This window comes from Bombina bombina, chromosome 4 (genome assembly GCF_027579735.1).
Source record: "Bombina bombina isolate aBomBom1 chromosome 4, aBomBom1.pri, whole genome shotgun sequence".
Lineage (NCBI taxonomy): Eukaryota > Metazoa > Chordata > Amphibia > Anura > Bombinatoridae > Bombina > Bombina bombina.
In genome coordinates this window covers 908,362,714-908,389,289 of record NC_069502.1, presented here as the reverse complement: position 1 = coordinate 908,389,289, position 26,576 = coordinate 908,362,714, and the positions used below count along the sequence as shown (strand labels likewise).

Below are 26,576 nucleotides of genomic sequence, written 5' to 3'. Positions count from 1 at the left end.
ATTCCTGTTAGAATCCACCTTAGGTAAAAACCCAGGTTTAGTACGCAGAACTACCTTGTCTGAATGGAAAATCAGATAAGGAGAATCACAGTGTAGGGCAGATAACTCAGAGACTCTTCGAGCCAAGGAAATAGCCATCAAAAACAGAACTTTCCAAGATAACAGCTTAATATCAATGGAATGGAGGGGTTCAAACGGAACACCTTGAAGAACTTTAAGAACTAAGTTTAAGCTCCACGGCGGAGCAACAGTCTTAAACACAGGCTTAATCCTAGCCAAAGCCTGACAAAAAGCCTGAATGTCTGGAACATCTGCCAGACGTTTGTGTAACAGAATAGACAGAGCAGAAATCTGTCCCTTTAATGAACAAGCAGATAAACCCTTTTTTAAACCCTCTTGTAGAAAGGACAAAATCCTAGGAATCCTAACTTTACTCCATGAGTAACTCTTGGATTCACACCAATATAAGTATTTACGCCATATTTTATGGTAAATTTTTCTGGCAACAGGTTTCCGAGCCTGTATTAAGGTATCAATAACTGACTCCGAGAAGCCACGCTTTGATAGAATCAAGCGTTCAATCTCCATGCAGTCAGCCTCAGAGAAATTAGATCTGGATGGTTTAAAGGACCCTGAATTAGAGGGTCCTGTCTCAGAGGTAGAGACCATGGTGGACAGGAAGACATGCCCACTAGATCTGCATACCAGGTCCTGCGTGGCCACGCAGGTGCTATCAGAATCACCGATGCTCTCTCCTGTTTGATCTTGGCAATCAGCCGAGGAAGCAGCGGAAATGGTGGAAACACATACGCCATGTTGAAACCCCAAGGGGCTGTTAGAGCATCTATCAGCGCCGCTCCCGGGTCCCTGGACCTGGATCCGTAGCAAGGAAGTTTGGCATTCTGTCGAGAAGCCATGAGATCCAGTTCCGGTTTGCCCCAACGATGAATTAGTTGAGCAAAGACCTCCGGATGAAGTTCCCACTCCCCCGGATGAAAAGTCTGACGACTTAGGAAGTCCACCTCCCAGTTCTCCACGCCTGGGATATAGATCGCAGACAGGTGGCAAGAGTTGGACTCTGCCCAGCGAATTATCTTTGATACTTCCAACATCGCTAGGGAACTCCTGGTTCCCCCTTGATGGTTGATGTAAGCCACAGTCGTGATATTGTCCGACTGAAATCTGATGAACCTCAGTGTTGCTAACTGAGGCCAAGCTAGAAGAGCATTGAATATCGCTCTTAATTCCAGAATATTTATTGGGAGGAGTTTCTCCTCCTGAGTCCACGATCCCTGAGCCTTCAGGGAGTTCCAGACTGCACCCCAACCTAGAAGGCTGGCATCTGTTGTTACAATCGTCCAATCTGGCCTGCGAAAGGTCATCCCTTTGGACAGATGGAGTCGAGAAAGCCACCAGAGAAGAGAATCCCTGGTCTCTTGATCCAGATTTATTAGAGGGGACAAATCTGAGTAATCCCCATTCCACTGACTGAGCATGCATAATTGCAGCGGTCTGAGATGCAGGCGCGCAAATGGTACTATGTCCATTGCTGCTACCATTAAGCCGATTACTTCCATGCACTGGGCTACTGACGGGTGTGGAATGGAATGAAGGGCACGGCAAGCATTTAGAAGTTTTGATAATCTGGCCTCCGTCAGGTAAATTTTCATCTCTACAGAATCTATAAGAATCCCTAAGAAGGGAACCCTTGTGAGTGGTAATAGAGAACTCTTTTCCACGTTCACCTTCCACCCATGCGACCTCAGAAATGCCAGAACTATCTCTGTATGAGACTTGGCAGTTTGAAAACTTGACGCTTGTATCAGAATGTCGTCTAGGTACGGAGCCACCGCTATGCCTCGCGGTCTTAGTACCGCCAGAAGTGAGCCCAGAACCTTTGTAAAGATTCTTGGGGCCGTAGCTAACCCGAAGGGAAGAGCTACAAACTGGTAATGCCTGTCTAGGAAGGCAAATCTTAGATACCGATAATGATCCTTGTGAATCGGTATGTGAAGGTAGGCATCCTTTAAGTCCACTGTGGTCATGTACTGACCCTCTTGGATCATGGGTAGGATGGTTCGAATAGTTTCCATTTTAAATGATGGAACTCTTAGGAACTTGTTTAGGATCTTTAAGTCCAAGATTGGTCTGAAGGTTCCCTCTTTCTTGGGAACCACAAACAGATTTGAATAAAATCCTTGCCCTTGTTCCGACCGCGGAACTGGGTGGATCACCCCCATTAATAAGAGGTCTTGTACACAGCGTAGAAACGCCTCTTTCTTTATTTGATTTGCTGATAACCTGGAAAGATGAAATCTCCCTTGTGGAGGAGAAGCTTTGAAGTCCAGAAGATATCCCTGAGATATGATCTCCAACGCCCAGGGATCCTGGACATCTCTTGCCCAAGCTTGGGCAAAGAGAGAAAGTCTGCCCCCCACTAGATCCGTTTCCGGACAGGGGGCCCTTACTTCATGCTGTCTTAGGGGCAGCAGCAGGTTTTCTGGCCTGCTTGCCCTTGTTCCAAGACTGGTTGCCTTTCCAACCCTGTCTGTAACGAGTAGCAGTCCCTTCCTGTTTTGGGGCGGAGGAAGTTGATGCTGCTCCTGCCTTGAAATTACGAAAGGCACGAAAATTAGACTGTTTGGCCTTTGATTTGGCCCTGTCCTGAGGAAGGGAGTGACCCTTACCTCCAGTAATGTCAGCAATAATTTCTTTCAAGCCGGGCCCGAATAAGGTTTGCCCTTTGAAAGGAATATTAAGCAATTTAGATTTAGAAGTTACATCTGCTGACCAGGATTTAAGCCATAGCGCTCTGCGCGCCTGGATGGCGAATCCGGAGTTCTTAGCCGTTAGTTTGGTTAAATGCACCACGGCATCCGAAACAAATGCATTAGCTAGCTTAAGGGCTTTAAGCTTGTTCATAATCTCATCCAATGGAGCTGTGCGAATAGCATCTTCCAGAGACTCAAACCAGAATGCCGCCGCAGCAGTGACGGGCGCAATGCATGCAAGGGGCTGTAATATAAAACCTTGTTGAACAAACATTTTCTTAAGGTAACCTTCTAATTTTTTATCCATTGGATCTGAGAAAGCACAACTATCCTCCACCGGGATAGTGGTACGCTTGGCTAAAGTAGAAACTGCTCCCTCCACCTTAGGGACCGTCTGCCATAAGTCTCGTGTGGTGGCGTCTATTGGGAACATTTTTCTAAATATCGGAGGAGGGGAAAAAGGCACACCGGGTCTATCCCACTCCTTGCTAATAATCTCTGTAAGCCTTTTAGGTATAGGAAAAACGTCAGTACACACCGGTACCGCATAGAATTTATCCAGCCTACATAATTTCTCTGGGATTGCCACCGTGTCGCAATCATTCAGAGCCGCTAACACCTCCCCTAGCAATACACGGAAGTTCTCAAGCTTAAATTTAAAATTTGAAATTTCTGAATCCGGTCTCCCCGGATCAGATCCATCACCCACAGAATGAAGCTCTCCGTCCTCATGTTCTGCAAATTGTGACGCAGTATCGGACATGGCTCTCTTGTCTCATCGGCGAGCTCTGTCCTAAACCCAGAGCTATCGCGCTTGCCTCTTAACTCAGGCAAATTAGATAATACTTCTTTCATAACATTAGCCATATCATGCAAAGTGATTTGTAAGGGCCTTGATGTACTTGGCGCCACAATCTCACGCACCTCCTGAGCGGGAGGCGAAGGTACTGACACGTGAGGAGAGTTAGACGGCATAACTTCCCCCTCGATGTCTGGTGATAATTTCTTTACCGGTAAAGACTGACTTTTATTTAAAGTAACATCAATACAATTGATACACAAATTTCTATTGGGCTCCACATTGGCTTTTAAACATAATGAACAAGTAGATTCATCTGTATCAGACATGTTTAACAGACTAGCAATGAAGGCTAGCAAGCTTGGAAAAAAACTGTCAGTGAATTTACAAGCAATATGAAAAAACGCAGCAGCGCTTTTAAAAACACACAAAAAAAAAAAAAAACTGTCACAGTTGAAATAACAATGAACTAATTCAGTTATAGCCAACAATTTTAACAATAAATGTATGAATTTAGCAGAGGATTGCACCCACTAGCAAACGGATGATTAACCCCTCAATACCCACAACCGGATAATCAATTTTAGATTTAACGTTTTTCTCACAGTCAAACACACTGTCACAGGTCTGCTGTGACTGATTACCTCCCTCAAAATTGAATTTTGAAGACACCTGAGCTCTCTGGAGACGTCCTGGATCAAGTAGGAAAAGGCAGGAAGACTGTGCTAGAATTTTATCTGCGCAACAAGGTGCTAAAAAAGGCCCCTCCCACTCATATTACAACAGTGGGAGACCTGTTACAATGGTTTCTATGCAGAAATAAACGTTAGCCGTGTGGAAAAAAATCATGCCCAAAAAGATTTATCACCAAAGTACCTCACAAAACGAATAACATGCCAGTAAACATTTTAAAAACAACTTTTCCAGTGTTATGTAAAGTTATCACTAAGCCTGCTACCAGTCGCTTCTACTGCAGTTAAGGCTTATACATTTATTTCAGTTTTAACAGTATTTTCTCAGTCAAATTCTAGTCCCTAGAAAATAACTCAACTGCGCATACATTTAACAGCCTGATACCAGTCGCTACTACTGCATTAAAGGCTGTACTTACATCATATGGGTAACGGCAATGTTTTCTTAGTCAATTCCATTCCTAGAAAATATTATACTGCACATACCTCATTTGTGGAGGACCCCGCATGCTATTCCCCTTTCTGAAGTTACCCCTCCTCAGAATGCGCGAGAACAGCCAGTGGATCTTAGTTACGTCTGCTAAGATCATAGAAAATGCAGGCAGATCTTCTTCTTCTAAATACTGCCTGAGAGAAAAAATAGCACACTCCGGTGCCATTTTAAAATAACAAACTTTTGATTGAAGAATTAAGTAAAAAACTCCTGTCTCCTCTCACAACCTCCTTTGTTGAGACTTGCAAGAGAATGACTGGGTATGACATGTGAGGGGAGGAGCTATATAGCAGCTTTGCTTGGGTGATCCTCTTGCAACTTCCTGTTGGGGAGAGATATAATCCCATAAGTAATGGATGACCCGTGTACTGACTACACTTAACAAGAGAAATATGGTTTATTTAGTACAGCAATACTAAAAAGAAAAAAAACAGAATTTATGTTTACCTGATAAATTACTTTCTCCAACGGTGTGTCCGGTCCACGGCGTCATCCTTACTTGTGGGATATTCTCTTCCCCAACAGGAAATGGCAAAGAGCCCAGCAAAGCTGGTCACATGATCCCTCCTAGGCTCCGCCTACCCCAGTCATTCGACCGACGTTAAGGAGGAATATTTGCATAGGAGAAACCATATGATACCGTGGTGACTGTAGTTAAAGAAAATAAATTATCAGACCTGATTAAAAAACCAGGGCGGGCCGTGGGCCGGACACACCGGTGGAGAAAGTAATTTATCAGGTAAACATAAATTCTGTTTTCTCCAACATAGGTGTGTCCGGTCCACGGCGTCATCCTTACTTGTGGGAACCAATACCAAAGCTTTAGGACACGGATGAAGGGAGGGAGCAAATCAGGTCACCTAAATGGAAGGCACCACGGCTTGCAAAACCTTTCTCCCAAAAACAGCCTCAGAAGAAGCAAAAGTATCAAACTTGTAAAATTTGGTAAAAGTGTGCAGTGAAGACCAAGTCGCTGCCCTACATATCTGATCAACAGAAGCCTCGTTCTTGAAGGCCCATGTGGAAGCCACAGCCCTAGTGGAATGAGCTGTGATTCTTTCAGGAGGCTGCCGTCTGGCAGTCTCGTAAGCCAATCTGATGATGCTTTTAATCCAAAAAGAGAGAGAGGTAGAAGTTGCTTTTTGACCTCTCCTTTTACCAGAATAAACAACAAACAAGGAAGATGTTTGTCTAAAATCCTTTGTAGCATCTAAATAGAATTTTAGAGCGCGAACAACATCCAAATTGTGCAACAAACGTTCCTTCTTCGAAACTGGTTTCGGACACAAAGAAGGCACGACTATCTCCTGGTTAATGTTTTTGTTAGAAACAACTTTTGGAAGAAAACCAGGTTTAGTACGTAAAACCACCTTATCTGCATGGAACACCAGATAAGGAGGAGAACACTGCAGAGCAGATAATTCTGAAACTCTTCTGGCAGAAGAAATTGCAACCAAAAACAAAACTTTCCAAGATAATAACTTAATATCAACGGAATGTAAGGGTTCAAACGGAACCCCCTGAAGAACTGAAAGAACTAAGTTGAGACTCCAAGGAGGAGTCAAAGGTTTGTAAACAGGCTTGATTCTAACCAGAGCCTGAACAAAGGCTTGAACATCTGGCACAGCTGCCAGCTTTTTGTGGAGTAACACAGACAAGGCAGAAATCTGTCCCTTCAAGGAACTTGCAGATAATCCTTTCTCCAATCCTTCTTGAAGAAAGGATAGAATCTTAGGAATCTTTACCTTGTCCCAAGGGAATCCTTTAGATTCACACCAACAGATATATTTTTTCCATATTTTGTGGTAAATTTTTCTAGTTACAGGCTTTCTGGCCTGAACAAGAGTATCAATAACAGAATCTGAGAACCCTCGTTTTGATAAGATCAAGCGTTCAATCTCCAAGCAGTCAGCTGGAGTGAGACCAGATTCGGATGTTCGAACGGACCTTGAACAAGAAGGTCTCGTCTCAAAGGTAGCTTCCATGGTGGAGCCGATGACATATTCACCAGATCTGCATACCAAGTCCTGCGTGGCCACGCAGGAGCTATCAAGATCACCGACGCCCTCTCCTGATGGATCCTGGCTACCAGCCTGGGGATGAGAGGAAACGGCGGGAATACATAAGCTAGTTTGAAGGTCCAAGGTGCTACTAGTGCATCTACTAGAGTCGCCTTGGGATCCCTGGATCTGGACCCGTAGCAAGGAACCTTGAAGTTCTGACGAGAGGCCATCAGATCCATGTCTGGAATGCCCCACAGTTGAGTAATTTGGGCAAAGATTTCCGGATGGAGTTCCCACTCCCCCGGATGTAATGTCTGACGACTCAGAAAATCCGCTTCCCAATTTTCCACTCCTGGGATGTGGATTGCAGACAGGTGGCAGGAGTGAGTCTCCGCCCATTGAATGATTTTGGTCACTTCTTCCATCGCCAGGGAACTCCTTGTTCCCCCCTGATGGTTGATATACGCAACAGTCGTCATGTTGTCTGATTGAAACCGTATGAACTTGGCCTTTGCTAGCTGAGGCCAAGCCTTGAGAGCATTGAATATCGCTCTCAGTTCCAGAATATTTATCGGTAGAAGAGATTCTTCCCGAGACCAAAGACCCTGAGCTTTCAGGGATCCCCAGACCGCGCCCCAGCCCATCAGACTGGCGTCGGTCGTGACAATGACCCACTCTGGTCTGCGGAAGGTCATCCCTTGTGACAGGTTGTCCAGGGACAGCCACCAACGGAGTGAGTCTCTGGTCCTCTGATTTACTTGTATCTTCGGAGACAAGTCTGTATAGTCCCCATTCCACTGACTGAGCATGCACAGTTGTAATGGTCTTAGATGAATGCGCGCAAAAGGAACTATGTCCATTGCCGCTACCATCAAACCTATTACTTCCATGCACTGCGCTATGGAAGGAAGAGGAACGGAATGAAGTGTTTGACAAGAGTTTAGAAGTTTTGTTTTTCTGGCCTCTGTCAGAAAAATCCTCATTTCTAAGGAGTCTATTATTGTTCCCAAGAAGGGAACCCTTGTCGACGGAGATAGAGAACTCTTTTCCACGTTCACTTTCCATCCGTGAGATCTGAGAAAGGCCAGGACTATGTCCGTGTGAGCCTTTGCTTGAGGAAGGGACGACGCTTGAATCAGAATGTCGTCCAAGTAAGGTACTACTGCAATGCCCCTTGGTCTTAGCACCGCTAGAAGGGACCCTAGTACCTTTGTGAAAATCCTTGGAGCAGTGGCTAATCCGAAAGGAAGCGCCACGAACTGGTAATGCTTGTCCAGGAATGCGAACCTTAGGAACCGATGATGTTCCTTTAAAATAACGGAACCGGAGCCGTTTTTAACTTTAACCCCTTTACAGTCCCTGGTATCTGCTTTGCTGAGACCCAACCAAGCCCAAAGGGGAATACGATACCAAATGACGCCTTCAGAAAGTCTTTTCTATGTATCAGAGCTCCTCACACATGCGACTGCATGTCATGCTTCTCAAAAACAAGTGCGCAATACCGGCGCGAAAATGAGGCTCTGCCTATGATTAGGGAAAGCCCCTAGAGAATAAGGTGTCTAAAACAGTGCCTGCCGATATTATTTTACAAAAATACCCAGATTAAAAAACTCTAAGCCATCTCCGTGGAGATGTTGCCTGTACAACGGCAAAGAGAATGACTGGGGTAGGCGGAGCCTAGGAGGGATCATGTGACCAGCTTTGCTGGGCTCTTTGCCATTTCCTGTTGGGGAAGAGAATATCCCACAAGTAAGGATGACGCCGTGGACCGGACACACCTATGTTGGAGAAAATTGTGTTTACCTAAAAAAGTATTTGCTGCACACAGCAGACCTCTCAACAGGCCTGATTTGAGACGGACAGTCCCTAATCCTGAGCGCTGTCCCGCTGTCCATCTGAATCATATTTCCCTTTACCTTAGCTCCACCCATAGACCCCCAGAAATTCCCATTAACAACCCACATGCCCGTAATCCAGCCAACTATCCACTTTAAGACCCACCCCTTCTGAAATGGCCCCTCCCACAAAACAGTGACCCCCCCCCCCCTTCCACCACTCAACCTCCCAGCAACGTTTTATTTTCTTAAATAAGCACAAGTCACTCACCAAATCTACTCATGTGGGTGGAGTCTATAATCATACTGACTTTCTAGAATCTGTTTCACATTTTATCAGTTAAAAAGACAAAATGTTAAGAGTCCTAAACTGAAGTAATCTGACATAGCTTAACACTATCCTATTTCCAGATCATGCAGTAAAGGATAAGCTACAAAACTAAATAACCTCATAACTTGATTATGTATAGCTTTGGAGAGATGGATGGTGTGATGGAACTATTAAAGGGATATAAATGTCATAAAATTAACAGCAGCAAGAATTTCATACACAAGTATCTGCAAATCACAGACCACCGATATAAAACGTACCAATTCAAAAGGCTGAGAAACAAGAAACACTGGGTTTAATAAAAGGATTAATATATGTAAATACTTAGTTGACATAATTGTGCAGTATTTGCACCTGACAGATGGTTTAGGGGTACTCTCCGTATCTGATATTTTTATTTCCATTTTAACCCCCAAAATTGCTTCCATTTCACCATGACAGGTCACCTGTCAGCCGGGGTTGCTGTTTGGTTGTTTTTTTTAAAAGCAACACCACAATGGCTTCACGCAGTGCAGGAGTTAAAGAGAATGACTGGGGATTGTGGGTAGGGGAGTGACATGTAACAGCTTTGCTGTGGTGCTCTTTGCCTCCCTCTTGCTGACCAGGAGTGATATTCCCCACTAGTAATTGATGATGTTGTGGACTATCCATATCTTAGGAAAGAAATAGCTTCAGAAAAGGTGAGTGATGCAAAGCTACCTTTAATTTTGCACATATTGCACAATAATGTCAAGTATTTACATGTAATGTGCCTTTAAGTCTAACATCACAATGTTTAATACTGAATGAAATCAAGTGACTTGTCAAGTCTGTTTAAAGGGGAAAATATACAGAAATAAATAGCTATATTAAACATCCTGTGTAAATTTCTTTACCTGAAGCTGAGTTTCCAATGCAACTGTGGCGCCCTCGCTGCTGTTCTCATCAACTATAACGACCATGTGAGTTAAGGAGTTAACCTTCACCTGCTCAGTCTCAAGATCACTTTGCAATTTCTACAAAATTAAAAAAAAAACAATGTACTGCCGTATAACAACGGTGTGCCTTAAAGGGACATTTAAATCGCAAATAAATGCTAGATATAATGATCTATTCAAAGCAAAGATTAGCCTGAGAATAATATGTAGATGTATTTATTTCAGATTACATTAGTTGTTTAGATATTGAAGACATAAGTGTATAGGTTTAGTTTCTATAAAGTACTTTCATTTCCATACAGAAACGGGCACCGATATGATTGCACTCAAAAAAGCGTGGAATAAAAAGCTAATATTTATTCAAATGTGTTTAAAAAAAAAATACACAAATATAAAGGCCCAAAAAGGGCAGCCTGACGCGTTTCACACCCCGAGACTCATAATATATGATGCTCCTTCCTAAACTTTTTTTTACGTCCTACCGAATGTGGAGTTAAAACGTTCTAAATACATCTTTCCGCCCATTCTCATTACTGGAATGAATGCATTTTTTTGTCTAGCATATCTTAGTGTGTTGTGATGTCCCTTTAAAACTAAACTGTATCATTTGTGAACTCCCTACTAATGCTCAGGAGCTAATAGGTATCGATCAGCCAATTACCATAAGCAGGATGTACCTATCAGTATCGTTTATACAACAAGCATTAGAAGAATGTATACAACTGATACAGCTACATATATCAACATGTTAAAAGGGCTATGAACCTGAAAAATATTCTTTTGTGATTTTAGACAGACAACAGAGCATACATTTTTTCCAATTTACTTCTATTATCAAATTTGCATTGTTAAAGAGATACCTAGGTAGGTGTCTGGAGCACTACATGGCAGGAAATAGTGCTGCCATATAGTGCGCAAGACATGTGCAAGCTCCTAAGCTTACATCCCTGCTTTTCAACAATAGATATCAAGAGAACAAAGAATGCAAAGTCCTAAAATATTTTTTAAATGCTCTTTCATAAGAATTAAATAATCTGAATAGAGTACCTATAAGATTTTAAAAAAAACTAAATACGATTTGTTACAAACCCAAACATTTCATTTATAGTTAAAGGGACACTGAACCCAAATGTTTTCTTTTGTGATACAGATAGACTAGAGAATGCAATTTTAAGCATTAAAACTTTCTAATTTACTCCTATTATCAAATTTTCTTCATTCTCTTGGTATCTTTATTTGAAAAGCAAGAATGTAAGTTTAGATGCCGGCCCATTTTTGGTGAACAACCTGGGTTGTTCTTGCTGATTGGTGGATACATTCACCCACCAATAAACAAGTGCTGTCCAGGTCTGAACCAAAAATTGGCTGGCTCCTTAGCTTAGATGCCTTCTTTATCAAATAAAGATAGCAAGAGAACGAAGAAAAATGTGATAATAGGAGTAAATTAGAAAGTTGCTTAAAATTGTATGCTCTATCTTAATGACGAAAAATAAAATTTGGGTTCAGTGTCCCTTTAACAGTAAATTATCATTTTAAAAATATAAAATGGAAAATTATCATTTGAATTTTTCCCCCTATAAATAACATTGAGAACAAGTGTGCTTCTATCTATTTATTTTGGTTTAGCACCGCGGCCATTAATATTCTTTACAAACACTCATGATTTTTGTAAAAAAAAAAGAAATGTCCAATGAATGTATATGTTCTATGACAATATAAATGCAGACAATATTTTTTTTCTATATATGCAGCTAATCAATAGTTTGTTTTTTCTACGTTATGCTACAAACCAAACTTACTTTGTGTTCAACGATTTGTTTCTTAAATGATTCAAAATCTTCAAAGGACGTCATATCCATCTTCCGTATTCGCTCTTCCGTAACAGTCAGCCAATCAGACAGCTGGTCAAGTTGTTTCTTTTGCAACTCCATTAACACTTCATGAAGTCTTTTCAGAATGAAAATAAAATAAATCAGGTCAAACAAGGTAAAGCTATTTTTTTCCCCTTGATAAGATCTTGAAGATTAGTTCACATGCTGTAGGGCAAGAACCTTCAACCTGTATAAGGCATGTCAGTACAGTGTCTGCAATATAGTAGTAGTGCAAAGGATTCTGGGATTACTAACAGTCACATATTTTAAGACTAAAACAATCTCATAGGAGTATTGCATGTTGTAACAAAAATTCCATACATTACTTAAGTGTCAGAGAATGCGTGTTAAAAAAATAAAAATAAGTACATATTTAAAAACCTGCAATTTCATCGACATAATACATGAGAAATTAATAAATACTAAACATAGTTAAAAAAACATGGACAAAAAAAGTCAAAATTAAACTTTGCATTGCAGCCCTGAAGCTTACTTTAACTATGTGTTTAATTCCTTTGCAGAGTGTAGGGCAATAATAAAATGCTTTAACACATAAGATGATTATATTTTCTTGTGGACTAGTAACTTTCTCCCTGACTAGAAAATTTTAAGTGGTCATTTTTCCAGTGATTATGTAAGTGCATGTGTGTATATTGTGAGTAGTCTGTGAATAGTCTGTGTGTGTGTATATATGTGTGTGTGTGTAGTGCATGTGTGTATATTGTGAGTTGTGTGTGTGTGTGTGTGTAGTGCATGTGTGTATATTGTGAGTTGTGTGTGTGTGTGTGTGTGTGTGTAGTGCATGTGTGTATATTGTGAGTAGTCTGTGTGTGTGTGTGTGTATGTATGCGTGTGTGTGTATGTGTGTAGTGCATGTGTGTATATTGTGAATAGTCTGTGTGTGTGTGTATGTATGTATGTATGTATGTATGTGTGTGTGTGTGTATGTGTGTATATTGTGAGTAGTCTGTGTGTGTGTGTGTAGTGCATGTGTATATATTGTGAGTAGTCTCTGTGTGTGTGTGTAGTGCATGTGTGTATATTGTGAGTAGTCTGTGTGTGTATGTGTGTGTGTAGTGCATGTTTGTGTGTATATTGTGAGTACTGTGTGTGTGTATGTGTGTGTGTATTGTATGTGTGTATATTGTGAGTAGTCTGTATGTGTGTGTGTGTATAATGTATGTAAAATTAGAAAAGCTAATATATGTTGTGATTAGGAGCTGTGACATCCTAGTTACAGGGTTTTGTAAAGCCCTCCACTAAAGTTTTTATTTCTAAACTAGAAAAGTCTTCTATAGCAGTTCTATAGACGCTGCTGTAACTAGCAACACTGCACATATTTTAAGTTAAAGGGACATGAAAGCCAATCAATTTATTCCATTATTCAGATAGATCATGCATTTTTAAACAACTTTCCAATTTACTTCTATTATCTAGTTTGCTTAATTTTCTTGGTATCCTTTGTTGAAGGAGCAGTAATGCACAACTGGAGCTAGATGATAATCAATAACAAAAGGCAACAAAGGATACATAGAGAAAAAAACAAATTAGATAGAAATAAATTGGAATCTAATTTAAAATTGCATGCTCTATACGAATCATGAAAGAAAAGACATTGGGTTTCCTATATCCCTTTAATTGTGTGTGATTTTCCTTACAGTGTTTTTGTGATTTTAGATTTCCTGCCTGAAGGATTTTTTTTTTGTGCAACTTGTTTTTAACTGAACAATAGTGAAAGCAGTCTGATAAAGAATTTATCACCTGAAAAAGGAACTCACAGGGTACTGAAAAGGAAGTATTAAAGGGACAGTATATTCAAAATTAAACTCTCATGATTCAACAAGGGCATGTCCTTTTAAACAACTTTCCAATTTACTTTTATCATCAAATTTGCTTTGTTCTCTTGGTATTTTTCGTTGAAAATTAAACCTAGGTATGTTCATATTCGAAGGCCTTGAAGGCCGTCTCTTAGGCCAGGGCATTTTGCCAGTTTTTCACAGCTAGAGGGCATTAGATCATATGTGCCATATAGATAACATTGTGCTCACACACGTGAAGTTACCAAGGAGTCAGCACTGATTGGCTAAAATACAAGTCTGTCAAAAGAACTAAAATAAGTCTGCAGAGCTTAGATACAAGGTAATCACAGAGGTAAAAAGTGTATTAATATCAAAGTGTTGATTATGCAAACCTGGGGAATGGGTAATAAAGGGATTATCTATTTTTTTAAACAACAAGACTGTCCCTTTAAACTCAAAACTAAATTCCTCATAAAATATTTATGTACAAAAACTGCATGCAACTTTTGTACTAGAATATCCCTTTAAAGCTTTTTATTTTATTTTATAGTGTCCCTTTAAATCCATGGCTGCAAAAAAAAGCTGCATATTTTTAAGCCAAACTGTTGATAACGTACTTTGTTTGTCTGTCCATGCAATGAATACGTAGTTCTTCCCATCGAGAATTCAGCAAGGTCATCTGCTCCTGTATCTCACTCTCTTCTTCTACAGATAGGTCCCCCTGAGCTATCAGTTGGCTTCCAGCTTGCAGGACATTACCAACACTGCTCTGATGCGCGGTAAGCTCCATCATGAAGGCCTGGGAATGATGCAGAAAGAGTTAAATGGATACACAATAGTTAGCGCCCCACAACATGCATCTGCTCTTGTTGATTTACACATCTGCTTCTATAAAAATGTACCTAATAAGGAGATTCATTTAAAGTGCCATAAAACATATTGAGATCTGTGCATATCCTAAAAGGGCTAATTAAGTAAAAATAGTTTGCATAAAAAAAAATTGTTTCAACATTGCTGGCAAGTATTTTAAAATAATTAAAAAATGTTAAATAATTTACATAGCCATGCTGTCTGGAGTAGCCTGATCCACCCCCCTTATCAGTGTTTAGCATCAGAAACACAGGCATTGTATTTCAACTTAGTTCCCAGTAGCTTATTTGCTTCTAGGCATGCTCCAGCAGATGAGTTTTCACCTCTGATTTGGTAGAAAGTAGACTTTGATATAGATACAGCCATAGAAGGAAATGTGTGGGGGAGTTAGAGCTGTACTTTTCGGAAACTTAAAAGAAAGGGTTAATGGCTAGACACTGCAGTAAACATTTGCAGGTAAAGTAATTAATGTACATACTATTATATTTTGTCTCTTTCCCAAATTGTTTAATGTCCCTTTAAAAGGAAAATAGAATGACAATTACTGTACATTTGTTCTACTTGGTCAGAGGCCAAATGCTAATTACTTTAAGGGACATGAAACAAATTTGTTGTTTCCCGTTTCAGATAGAGTTTTGCCATTTACATTTTAATGTAATTTTTTTTTCTCTTTGTATCCTTTGTTGAAATGTATACCTCGGTACACTAAGAAGCTGCCAATTAGTGGCTGCACATATATGCCTCGTCATTGGCTTTCGGCTAGCTCCCAACAGTATAACAATTTTTTTTGTGAGAAAGTGGCTAGAAGGGAGCAATACTTGCATATTATGGCCTCTATTTATCAAGGTCTGTCGGACCTGATCCGACAGTGCGGATCAGGTCCGACAGACTTTGCTGAATACGGCGAGCAATACGCTCGCCGTATTCAGCATTGCACCAGCAGCTCACAAGAGCTGCTGGTGCAACGTCGCCCCCTGCAGACTCGCAGCCAATAGGCTGCCAGCAGGGGGGTGTCAATCAACCCGATCGTACTTGATCGGGTTGTTTTCCGGCGATGTCTGTCCGCCTGCTCAGAGCAGGCGGACAGGTTATGGAGCAGCGGTCTTTGTGACCGCTGCTTCATAACTGCTGTTTCTGGCGAGCCTGCAGCCTTGCCAGAAACACGGGGCATCAAGCTACATTCAGAGCTTGATAGATAGGCCCCCAAGTGTTCTGATTATGTCTAGATATAGGTGCTAGAAATACAGTAGTCTGCTCTTCTTTTCTTTTATTCTGCACAAAAACTGGAACAAAAAAGGAAATAAAAAAAAAAAAAATAGGCACACCTATGGGATGTAACAACATTTACTTGACTACCAGGGGACTCCAGCCCAATTGTTTTGAAGTCAAGTCATTTCCTTTATGCTTGCCAATATTCCGTCATTTTTATTTGTTTATGTAATAAACTTAATGAGACCGATATCCCATTTTACATTCTTGTACAGAGTATTTTGGGGGGAAAAAGTCAACAGTAAAAAACTAAAAATTTTTTTTTTTTAAACTAAAATGGTTAATTAAAGGGATACTAAACTTTTTCATTCATGAATCAGATAGAGCATGCAATTTTAAGCAACTTTCTAATTTACTCCTAATTTAAATTTCTCTTCGTTCCCTTGCTATCTTTATTTAAAAAGCAAGAATCTTCCTCCTGCTGGCCAGGAGTTGAATATCCCACTAGTAATTCAAATGAAATTGCCGACTCTCCATGCCATAGGAAAGAAAACAAAATGTATGCTTACCTAATAAATTTATTTCCGGGCATAGAGAGTCCACAACCCGCCCTTTTTTGAATTTAAGACTGCAGTTTTTTTTGTACAAACCTCAGACGCCTCTATACTCTTGTGTTTTCTTCTTTTTCCATTTTCCTTCAGCCGAATGACTGGAGGTTATGGGTAAGGGAAGTGACACTTAACAGCTCTGCTGGGGTGCTCTTTGCCTCCTCCTGCTGGCCAGGAGTTGAATCTGAGTGGTCTCCGTTCCATTGACTGAGCATGCATAGTTGTAGGGGTCTCAGATGGAACCGAGCAAACGGACTTATGTCCATGGTAGTAACCATCAGACCAATTACTTCCATGCATTGAGCCACCGACTGACCGAGACCTTCAAAGAATGGGAGGAAGCTAGAAGTTAAAATTTTCAGACATCCGTCAGAATTTTTTTTATGGAAAGAGAATCTATAATTATCCCTAGGAAACAAACTCTGGTATCTGGTACTAGGGAACTCTTCTCCAGATTCACTTTCCAGGGAACGATGAATAGATAACATCTCTGTATGAGATTTTGCTAGCTGAAAAGATGGAGCTTGAGCCAAGATTTCGTCCAGATAAGGCGCCACCGCTATCCCCTGAGATCTGACCACAGTCAAAAGGGCCTCTAGAATCTTCGTAAAGATTTGAGGAGCCGTAGCAAGGCCAAAAGGAAGGGCAACAAACTGAAAAGGTTTGTCCAAAAAGGCAAACCGAAGGAATTGGTAATGTTCCCTGTGAATGGGGACATGGAGATACGCATCCTTTAGGTCTATGGTCGTCATGAACTGACCCTCCTGTAACAGGGCGAGAATGCAACGAATAGTTTCCATTTTAAAGGACGGAACTCTGAGAAACTTGTTGAGACATTTAAGGTCTAAAATAGGGCGGAAAGTTCCCTCCTTTTTGGGAACTACAAAGAGATTTGAGTAAAATCCCTGACCCTGTTCCTCTAATGGAACTGGAACAATCAGCCCCAGGGAGGAGAGATCCTTTACGCAGTTTAAGAAGGCCTCTCTCTTTACCTGGTTCCTTGACAATCTGGATAGAATGAATCTGCCACTGGGAAGGCAAGACTTGAAGCCTATTTTGTAACCCTGGGATACTATTTCCACGGCTCAAGGATCTGAGACATCGCAGATTCAAGCCTCCCGAAAAAGTAACAGTCTGCCCCCCACCTGATCCACAACTGGATCGGGAGCAACCCCTTCATGCTGATTTAGATTCAGATGACGGTTTCTTGGCTTGTTTTCCTTTATTCCAAGTCTGACCTGACGTCCATGAGGTTCTAGATTGTTCGGGCTTGGAGGCGGAAGACTTTTGTCCCTTGAAATTAAGAAAGGAATGAAAATTTTAATTCCGACGGCCCTTTGGTCGACTCTTCTTGTCCTGAGATAGGAAAGAACCCTTTCCACCGTTAATTTCGGATATAATTTCCACCAGACCAGGATCAAATAAAGTCTTACCCTTAAAAGGTAAAGACCAAAACTTTAACCAGAGAGCTCTGTGAGCTAGAACTGCAAGGCTGGAGATCTTGGCTCCCAGTCTAACCACCTGCATACTGGCATCATAGATAAAGGTATTAGCCAGCTTTAGCGCCTTTATCCTATCCTATAGTAGTTTCTTCAGAAATCAAGTCGGACAAGGCATCACACCAGTAAGATTCTGCACACGCAACCGTAGCAATACTGGCCACAGGTTGCCATTTCAGTCCCTCGCGAATGTACATCTTTTTTAAGTAAGCCTCTAGCTTCTTATCCATGGGTTTCTTAAACAAAGCACTATCCTCAATAGGTATGGTGGTTCTCTTGGCTAGAGTAGAGATAGCTCCCGCACAGTGTCCGCCACAGGAAACATTTTCTTAAAAACAGGGGATGGGAAAAAGGAATTCCTGGTTTTTCCCATTCCTGAGAAATAATTTCCGTCATCCGGTCTGGAACTGGAAAAACCTCAACAGATGACGGCATAACATCAAACACTCTGTTAAGTTTACAAGACTTCTTTGGGACCTCAGCAAAAGTAGAGTCGGAGTCTTCCAAAGTAGCAAGGATCTCCTTCAACAGAATACGTAGGTGTTCCAGCTTAAATCTAAAATTAATTCCTCTGGATCTAACGCACTAGGACTTGGAGTCAGAGCTCTTGGTATGAGAAATTTTCCTACATTTTCTCTTCCTCCTTCCAGATAAAGAGAATGCAGATAATGCTACAGACACTGCAGAAGAAATTTGGGCAGAAAAGTCACTAGGCAAATAAATACCTTCAGGAACCTGCTGAGAGGAATTGCAAGGCACTGCCTGTGACGTAGAAAGATGAGGCATGGCACGGACAACGTTGTCCTGAGAGATAACTGGCTCAGAAAGGGTATTTTTGTCCCTGCACAACAAGGTCTTATTTAAAGGGACAGTCTAGTCAAAATTAAACTTTCATTATTCAGATTTTAATCAACTTTCCAATTTACTTTTATCATCAAATTTGCTTTTTTCTCTTAGTAGAAACTAAACCTAGGCAGACTCATATGCTAATTTATAAACCCTTGAGGGCTGCCTCTTATCACATGCTTTTTAAATTCCATTTCAACACAAAGAGACTGAAAGTACACGTGGGCCATATAAATAACACTGTGTTCAGGCACAGAAAGTTATTTAAGATTTAACCCAACACAATGCTAACTGCAAGACAATAGATAAAAAACAGTCACAGTCATATGATCAGGGGGCTGGAAGAAGGTTCTTAGATACAAGGTAATCACTGAGGTAAAAAGTGTATTAATATAACTGTGTTGGTTGTGAAAAACTAGGGAATGGTTAATAAAGGGATTATCTATCTTTTAAAACAATAACAATTCTATTGTAGACTGTCCCTTTAAGCAAGTGGGACAAAATTGCGCAGGAGGAACAATAGGAACCTCCAAACAAAAAAGACATTTTTCACTGTTAGTAGGTAAATCAGAATCAGTGCCTATATTAAAAATAAATTAAATGCCCCTTTAAGAAAAAGACAGTTAAATTTTAAGTCCTGTCTTAATAAAAATATGACAAACTACTTGGCATCAATTTTTTTGTATAATTGACTTGCACCTTTATACTCAGATACTAAGGTAACTCACCCTCTGGACCAGGAGACTATTCCACTATATCGCACTAAAACTCCCCACCGGAACAAACACCTACAGTCACTAAGCGGTTCTCACTGACGATCATGAGCGTCAAAGAAGACCGAGTATCAGATCCTCACAGCCAATTATCAGTCTACGGCTGTTATAAGGACCTCTTCACTCTGCTCTCTGAAAATGCATACAAAAACAGAGGCGGAAGTGAGGGGTCAAGTGAGTGCCATAAGAAAGTGCGCCACTAACAGAAAATGGTGCGAAAATGCGCAACTCCTCCGTGACGCCTAAAGTGAAAAAGTATGACCGATTAGTCCGGTCTTAGATACTATACCGTGAAACACCCACTGCTACACTAACCCCACTCCTGAGATAGGAGACTATCACTCCTATACTATAAAGAGAACCGTTATTCCCTATGCCACTCCAGTCTCATCCGCTTATAAGGAATTAACCCCTTATGTCCCAGAATGTCTATTAAGTGCCCTTTTCCAACAAAGTTAGCCTCCACTGCCCATAATATCCCTGACATGTGTCTACTGAAAGGGATAGGTACTAATTCCCACCAGGGATCCTTGACCTGAACTTCTTTAAGTGCTGTCCTCCCACCTGGAACGTAAAAGGGCACTTACCTGTTCTGTTGTAGGGCAGCAGCACTTCTAGGTGTGACAGATTACCATATCTATCAGGGACCTGTAGAGAAAGAAAATGCAGAGTAACCAACCCTGTTTTTCCTCTAACAGGGTAGCATGAATGTTAGAAGGTAAGAAAAGACCACCTCGCCGTCTTCTAACTGCCAAAAGCCACCATCACTCTTACTAAAGAGATTTACATGAACACAGCAACACCCCAATCCTTGCTTGCAGGGAAAAGTACCCATTAAAGGATTAGAATTTTACGACACAATCTTCGGATATCCTCCCGATGATAGAGGCAAAGAATGACTGGGGATTATGGGTAAGGGAAGTGACACTTAACAGCTCTGCTAGGTTCCCTTTGCCTCCTCCTGCTGGCCAGGAGATGAATATCCCACTAGTAAATGGAATGAAATCGTGGACTCTCCATGCCATAAGAAATAAATTAAATTGTTTAAAAATAAAATGGTTAATTAACTCCTTAATGACCACAGCACTTTTCCATTTTCTGTCCGTTTGGGACCAAGGCTATTTTTACATTTCTGCGTTGTTTGTGTTTAGCTGTAATTTTCCTCTTACTCATTTACTGTACCCACACATATTATATAACGTTTTTCTCGCAATTAAATGGACTTTCTAAAGATACCATTATTTTCATCATATCTTATAATTTACAAAAAAAAATTATAAAATATGAGGGGAAAAAAATGAAAAAAAAAAAAAACACTTTTGTCTAAATTTGACCCCCAAAATCTGTTACACATCTACAACCACCAAAAAACACCCATTATAAATAGCTTCTACATTTTGTCCTGAGTTTAGAAATACCCAATGTTTACACGTTCTTTGCTTTTTTTGCAAGTTATAGGGCAATAAATACAAGTAGCACTTTGCTATTTCCAAACCACTTTTTTTCAAAATTAGCGCTAGTTACATTGGGACACTGATATCTTTCAGGAATCCCTGAATATCCCTTGTATATATTTTTTTTTTTAGAAGACATCCCAAAGTATTGATCTAGGCCCATTTTGGTATAGTTCATGCCACCATTTCACCACCAAATGCGATCAAATAAAAAAAAATGTTCACTTTTTCACAAACTTTAGGTTTCTCACTGAAATTATTTACAAACAACTTGTGCAAATATGACATAAATTGTTGTAAATGCTTCTCTGGGATCCCCTTTGTTCATAAATAGCAGCAATATATGGCTTTGGCGTTGCTTTTTAATAATTAGAAGGCCGCTAAATGCTGCTGCGCACTACACGTGTATTATGCCCAGCAGTGCAGGGGTTAATTAGGAAGCTTGTAGGGTTAATTTTAGCTTTAGTCTAGTGTAGTAGACAACGCAAAGTATTGATCTAGGCCCATTTTGGTATATTTCATGCCACCATTTCACCGCCAAATGCGATCAAATTAAAAAAAAACATTCACTTTTTCACAAACTTTAGGTTTCTCACTGAAATTATTTACTAACAGCTTGTGCAATTATGGCACAAATGGTTGTAAATGCTTCTCTGGGATCCCCTTTGTTCAGAAATAGCAGACATATATGGCTTTGGCGTTGCTTTTTGTAATTAGAAGGCCGCTAAATGCTGCTGCTCATCACACGTGTATTATGCCCAGCAGTGCAGGGGTTAATTAGGTAGCTTGTAGGGAGCTTGCAGGGTTAATTTTAGCTTTAGTGTAGAGATCAGCCTCCCACCTGACACATCACACCCCCTAATCCCTCCCCCACCCCACAATTGTCCCCGCCATCTTAAGTACTGGCAGAAAGTCTGCCAGTACTAAATTTTTTTTTTTTATTTTTTTTTAAAGCATATTTACATTTACATATTCTGCTGTTTATGGTCCACCCTTAGTCCCCAACCTCCCTGATCCCCCCCCCCCAAAAAAAACAGCTCTCTAACCCTCCCCCTCTACCTTATTTGGAGCCCAGTTTACAGAAAAATAGATTTTTATTTTTTTAACGTTGTGTGTTTTTTTTCTGTAGTGTAGCTTCCCCTCCCAAAGACCATCCCCTCAGCTATTTTATTAACCCATTCCCTCCCCCCTTTCTCACACTTATAATTATAATTTTTTTCTGTAGTGCAGCGGTTCCCACCCGCTCCCTCCCCGTGCACGCGTGAGCGTCCGTGCGCGACCCCGCCCCCCTCTTAATCACAGAAGCCATCGATGGCCGCCCACCCACCAACGATTGCGGCCATCGATGTCCGGTGCAGAGAGGACCACAGAGTGTCTCTCTCTGCACTGGAGGGGTAAAGAATGCTATTGCAGGATGCCTCGATATCGAGGCATCACTGCAATAACCAGAAAGCAGCTGGAAGCGATCAGGATCGCTTCCACTGCTTTCCAAGACCTACGACATACGCCTTACGTCCTCGGTTGTTAAGGGTATTTTTTTTTTTTTGAGGACGTACGGCATTGGTCATTTAGGGGTTAAAGGGATACTAAACAATTTTTTTTCTTTCATGATTCAGATAGAACATGCAATTTAAGCAACTTTCTAATTTACTCCTATTATCAATTGTTCTTCGTTCCCTTGCTATCTTTATTTAAAAAAGCAAGAATGTAAAGCTAAGGAGCCGGACCATTTTTTATCCAGAACCTGGGTTATGCTTGCTCATTTGTGGCTAAATGTAGACACCAATAAGCAAGCGCTATTCAGGGTGCTGCACCTAAAATGGGCTGGCTCCTAAGCTTTACATTCCTGCTTTTTAAATAAAGACAGCAAGAGAACAAAGAAAATTGATAATAGTAGTAAATTAGAAAGTTGCTTAAAATTGCCTGCTCTATCTCAATCATGAAAGAAAAAAATTGGGTTTAGTGTCCCTTTAAGCATTGTAAAATATTTGCAGTGTATTTTCATTATTTATTCTGATAGCTTTTCCAGCCATTTAAAGGGACATTGAACCCAAACATTTTCTTTCATGATTTAGAAAGAGTATGCAATTTTAAACAACTTTCTAACTTACTTCTATTATCTATTTTACATCATTCTCTTGATATTCTTTGCTGAAAAGCATATCTAGATAGGCTCAGAAGCTGCTGATTGGTGGCTGCACATAGATGCCTCATGTGATTGGCTCACTCATGTGCATTGCTTTTTCTTAAACAAAGGATATCTAAAGAATGAAGCAAATTAGATAATAGAAGTAAATTTGAATGTTGTTTAAAATTGTATTCTCTATCTGAATAATGAAAGACAACATTTGGGTTTAATGTCCCTTTAACTATAAGAATAAATAGTACATTTTGCAAAAGTAGTGATAGTTATAAAATGTATTTTGTATGCAGGATTTTTGAAGTGTAGGTTTTCATAGTCCTAATGCTGCAGCTATGTTAGAGACTGTAGCAAAATCTCATTGTTTAATAAAAAATAAAAAAAAGATTTTCTAGCTTGTTTAGTATAAAGCAATATAATAGAATTGCTCTATGTATATGTATTGTAGTGTATTCACTAAAGCTGCTTGACAGCTGATCATTCAGGCTAACAGCTGCTTGCGCTCTGCAATAAAACATAGAGCAGGCGGCAGGTTCTTATTGGCTGCACTGCCCGCTTGTCAAAATTATTATTGAAAGGTATTGTAGGGTTATATTAAACAAGCTAGAGAAACACACATATTTTTTAATTAAACAGCTAGCCCGGATTATTAAAAAGACAGTATACTATAAATGTATTTTTCCCTTAATGTGCTTACTATGATTTGTTACACAAGCAGCAGAGTGTAAAATACACGATAAATTGCTCCTTTTGGTTTATTTTGTGTATGAAATAGCTGAGTTTGTTCTTTGACACCACAACCTATGAAAATGGGTTGTGATTGCAGGGAATTTAGATCTTACTATTTTATCACTTTCTGTACAATCAAATCATTCTTTATCCTATGTCTGTCTGCATAACAAATCCCAACACTTAGAGACAACTGGAAATTAACATTGTAATACTTATCTCTCCTACCCCATGATTGATTGTCATTTCTTCTACTAGCTATGTTTACACATATTTTATATAGCCTATACTTAAAGGGACAGTCAACACCAGAATTTTTGTTGTTTAAAAAGATAGATAATCCCTTTATTACCCATTCCCCAGTTTTGCATAACCAACACGGTTATATTAATACACTTTTTACTGCTGTGACTAACTTGTATCTAAGCACCTTCTGACCGCCCCTAATCACATGACTTTTAGTTATTATCTATTGACTTGCAGTTTAGCCAATTAGTGCAGTGTCTGCCATAACCCACGGGCGTGATCACAATGCTATCTATATGGTTTACCTGAACTACTCTCCCCTGTTGTGAAAAGCAAATACAAAAGCATGTGATTAGAGGCGGCCTTCAAGGGCTTAGAAATTATCATATGAGCCTTCCTAGGTTTGCTCTCAACTAGAATACCAAGAGAACAAAGCAAAATTGTTGATAAAACTAAATTGGAAAGTTGTTTAAAATTACATGCCCGATTTGAAAAATAAAAGGTTTTTTTGGCCTTGACTGTCCCTTTAAGTATAGATACTTTTACTATAGCTAAGGATACCAAAAGCAAAATCAGCTAAATCCAATATAAAGGTAAAGGAGCTATTTGTAAACAATTTAAAAAACTCAAGCAGGTAAAATGCCTCATTTGGAACAAAATTAAAGGGGAGAACATTTCAGGGTAAACTGTACACACTTTTTTCATCAGAATGTCCTTTATCAAGCGTAATATTCTTTATTCAATTTAAAATAAAACATGATATAAAGAATTACATGAATCTGTGTGATAGATACAAACTAATGATTTAACAATAGTGTATAAAACAATAAGAAATTAAAAAGGCTTCTCTTACAGTCTGAACTTACTTTCACACTGCCAACCTCTGCAAGAAAAAAGCTAAATGATGAAATATCTGCTAGTATGTGCTGGCTACATATTAAACTCGTTCACTCTCTGAACAAATCTACATCTTTTTGTTTTGTGGTTTTGCGATACTTCTTCTGGTTTAACTGGTTTATATAAGTTACTTAGAAGTCTGTTCAGGGTGAGAAAAGCTAAACCAAAAGAACATCTCTTAATAGCATTTATTAATAATGTTGTTAAAGGGACATAAACCACTACAAAGGGTTTAAAAACATAGCTTAAGTCAGTTCTGGATTGACAATACACTGCAGATCCTGAGCTGAACATGGCCAACGATTAGTGGCTATGCAAATTTTGGCATTTTCCGTTCAGCATATGTAGTAATACTGGTCTGGAATTGAGGTTACATAGGAATAGGTAAACAACAGTGCACTAAGAAAATATTGTAATGCATTATCAGAATTATCCTATTAATGTTTTATGTCCCTTTAAAAAGTATATGAAAGTGCAATTAATGTAAATTCAATGCAATATAGGAAGTGACAAGTGATAGGATTAAGAAAGTGGAATATTATGAAGCTGAGATATTGATAGTGTGCACATATATATATATATATATACCCTTCTCTTGTGATGTATCTATTAGTGTTGGTACTGCTGTGCATGGGAACTATATACATGAGGGTGGCAGAAAACCTATTGAGCAATCATTCACCAGCTGAGGGCCCGAGGTCTGATGAGATGTTACTTTAATTGCAACCCATCCAACTCCTTGATGTGAAATAGAAACACAAATTTCTATTTCACTTCCACCTGACAGTGCACATTCAAAAATAGTCACTGTCCGATGCACTGCTACTGGGCGCATGCGCACTGGCAATGTTTACTGTTTTCCACCTCTTATACAGGCTGAAGAACTCTAGAAGCACTCTGCTGTGCAGGTTTGTACAGGTGCACAGACAAGCAGTGACCAAGTGCGCATGTGCACGAAACGTTTGCTGTCTGCACCTGTTCATCTACCTGTACTCTGCACTTTTTTTGTGCTGACCGCTTTTAATTGTACATGTTTTTACACGTGTCTACATGATTTAATCAAGACTTACATTTTTTACCTACATGGGCTTGGAGCGCACCTTTTTCCACATCTTAGATTTTCTAATTCTATTTAGCACGTTTGCAGACGTGCTGGGAAGAGCTGCAGCTGCCTAATTTTTCCTGGGGTACAATACCCTTACCCTCTCTCCATTGAGCCTAGTGATATCCACCGTTTAAACAGGTTGAAGGACTCTAGAAGCGCTCCGCTGTGCAGGTTTGTATCACAGTAATGTTTACTGACGGCTGCAATCTCTGAATAGCCCTCCCAGGAGATAAGCTTAGCTGAAGCAAGTAGTGCGATGGATGGTGTGAAGAGTGAACGACCACGCAGAAGAACATCTACATTTTTAAAGTTGTAAAGAAATTCCCCCTTGACCACTACCAACAGAAAATGAATACGAAAAAAAAAGGAAGGGGACCCACCTCATGAGTGGCAAATTGTTGTTTAACGTCCTCCACATCATTGGATATATCGTCTTGCTCGTGAAATGTGTCCTCTGCTAGAAGAAGCCAAGTGAGCACGTCTTCTAGTGCCACCTGATAACTGTCTAGGTCCATCTCTGCCTCAGTTACTGTGCTGGGGGTCTCCGGACCTGAGTAACCATACTGTTCATCAGAGGTCTGCAGTGAAAATAAGGATTTATTTTATATTACCAATAAGACATAGCATAAACCATCAACACCTCAGAAAACAAACAAAAAATAAATATACCTTAAAGGGACATGAAAGAC

The 26,576-nt window shown here is 40.1% G+C and overlaps 1 protein-coding gene across 5 annotated transcripts in view; it reads right to left on the bottom strand.

Annotated features, from left to right (window-relative positions):
- Positions 1-26,576, bottom strand: part of UTRN (utrophin) — a 1,395,536-nt gene that overhangs the window by 1,073,724 nt on the left and 295,236 nt on the right. For all 5 annotated transcript variants that reach the window (XM_053711837.1, XM_053711835.1, XM_053711836.1 and 2 more), the window contains 4 exons: positions 26,268-26,465; positions 14,129-14,310; positions 11,641-11,788; positions 9,800-9,919 (listed from right to left, as the gene is read on the bottom strand). In XM_053711837.1, the coding sequence (XP_053567812.1) occupies positions 9,800-9,919; positions 11,641-11,788; positions 14,129-14,310; positions 26,268-26,465 (648 nt within the window). The remainder of the gene's footprint in view (positions 1-9,799; positions 9,920-11,640; positions 11,789-14,128; positions 14,311-26,267; positions 26,466-26,576) is intronic.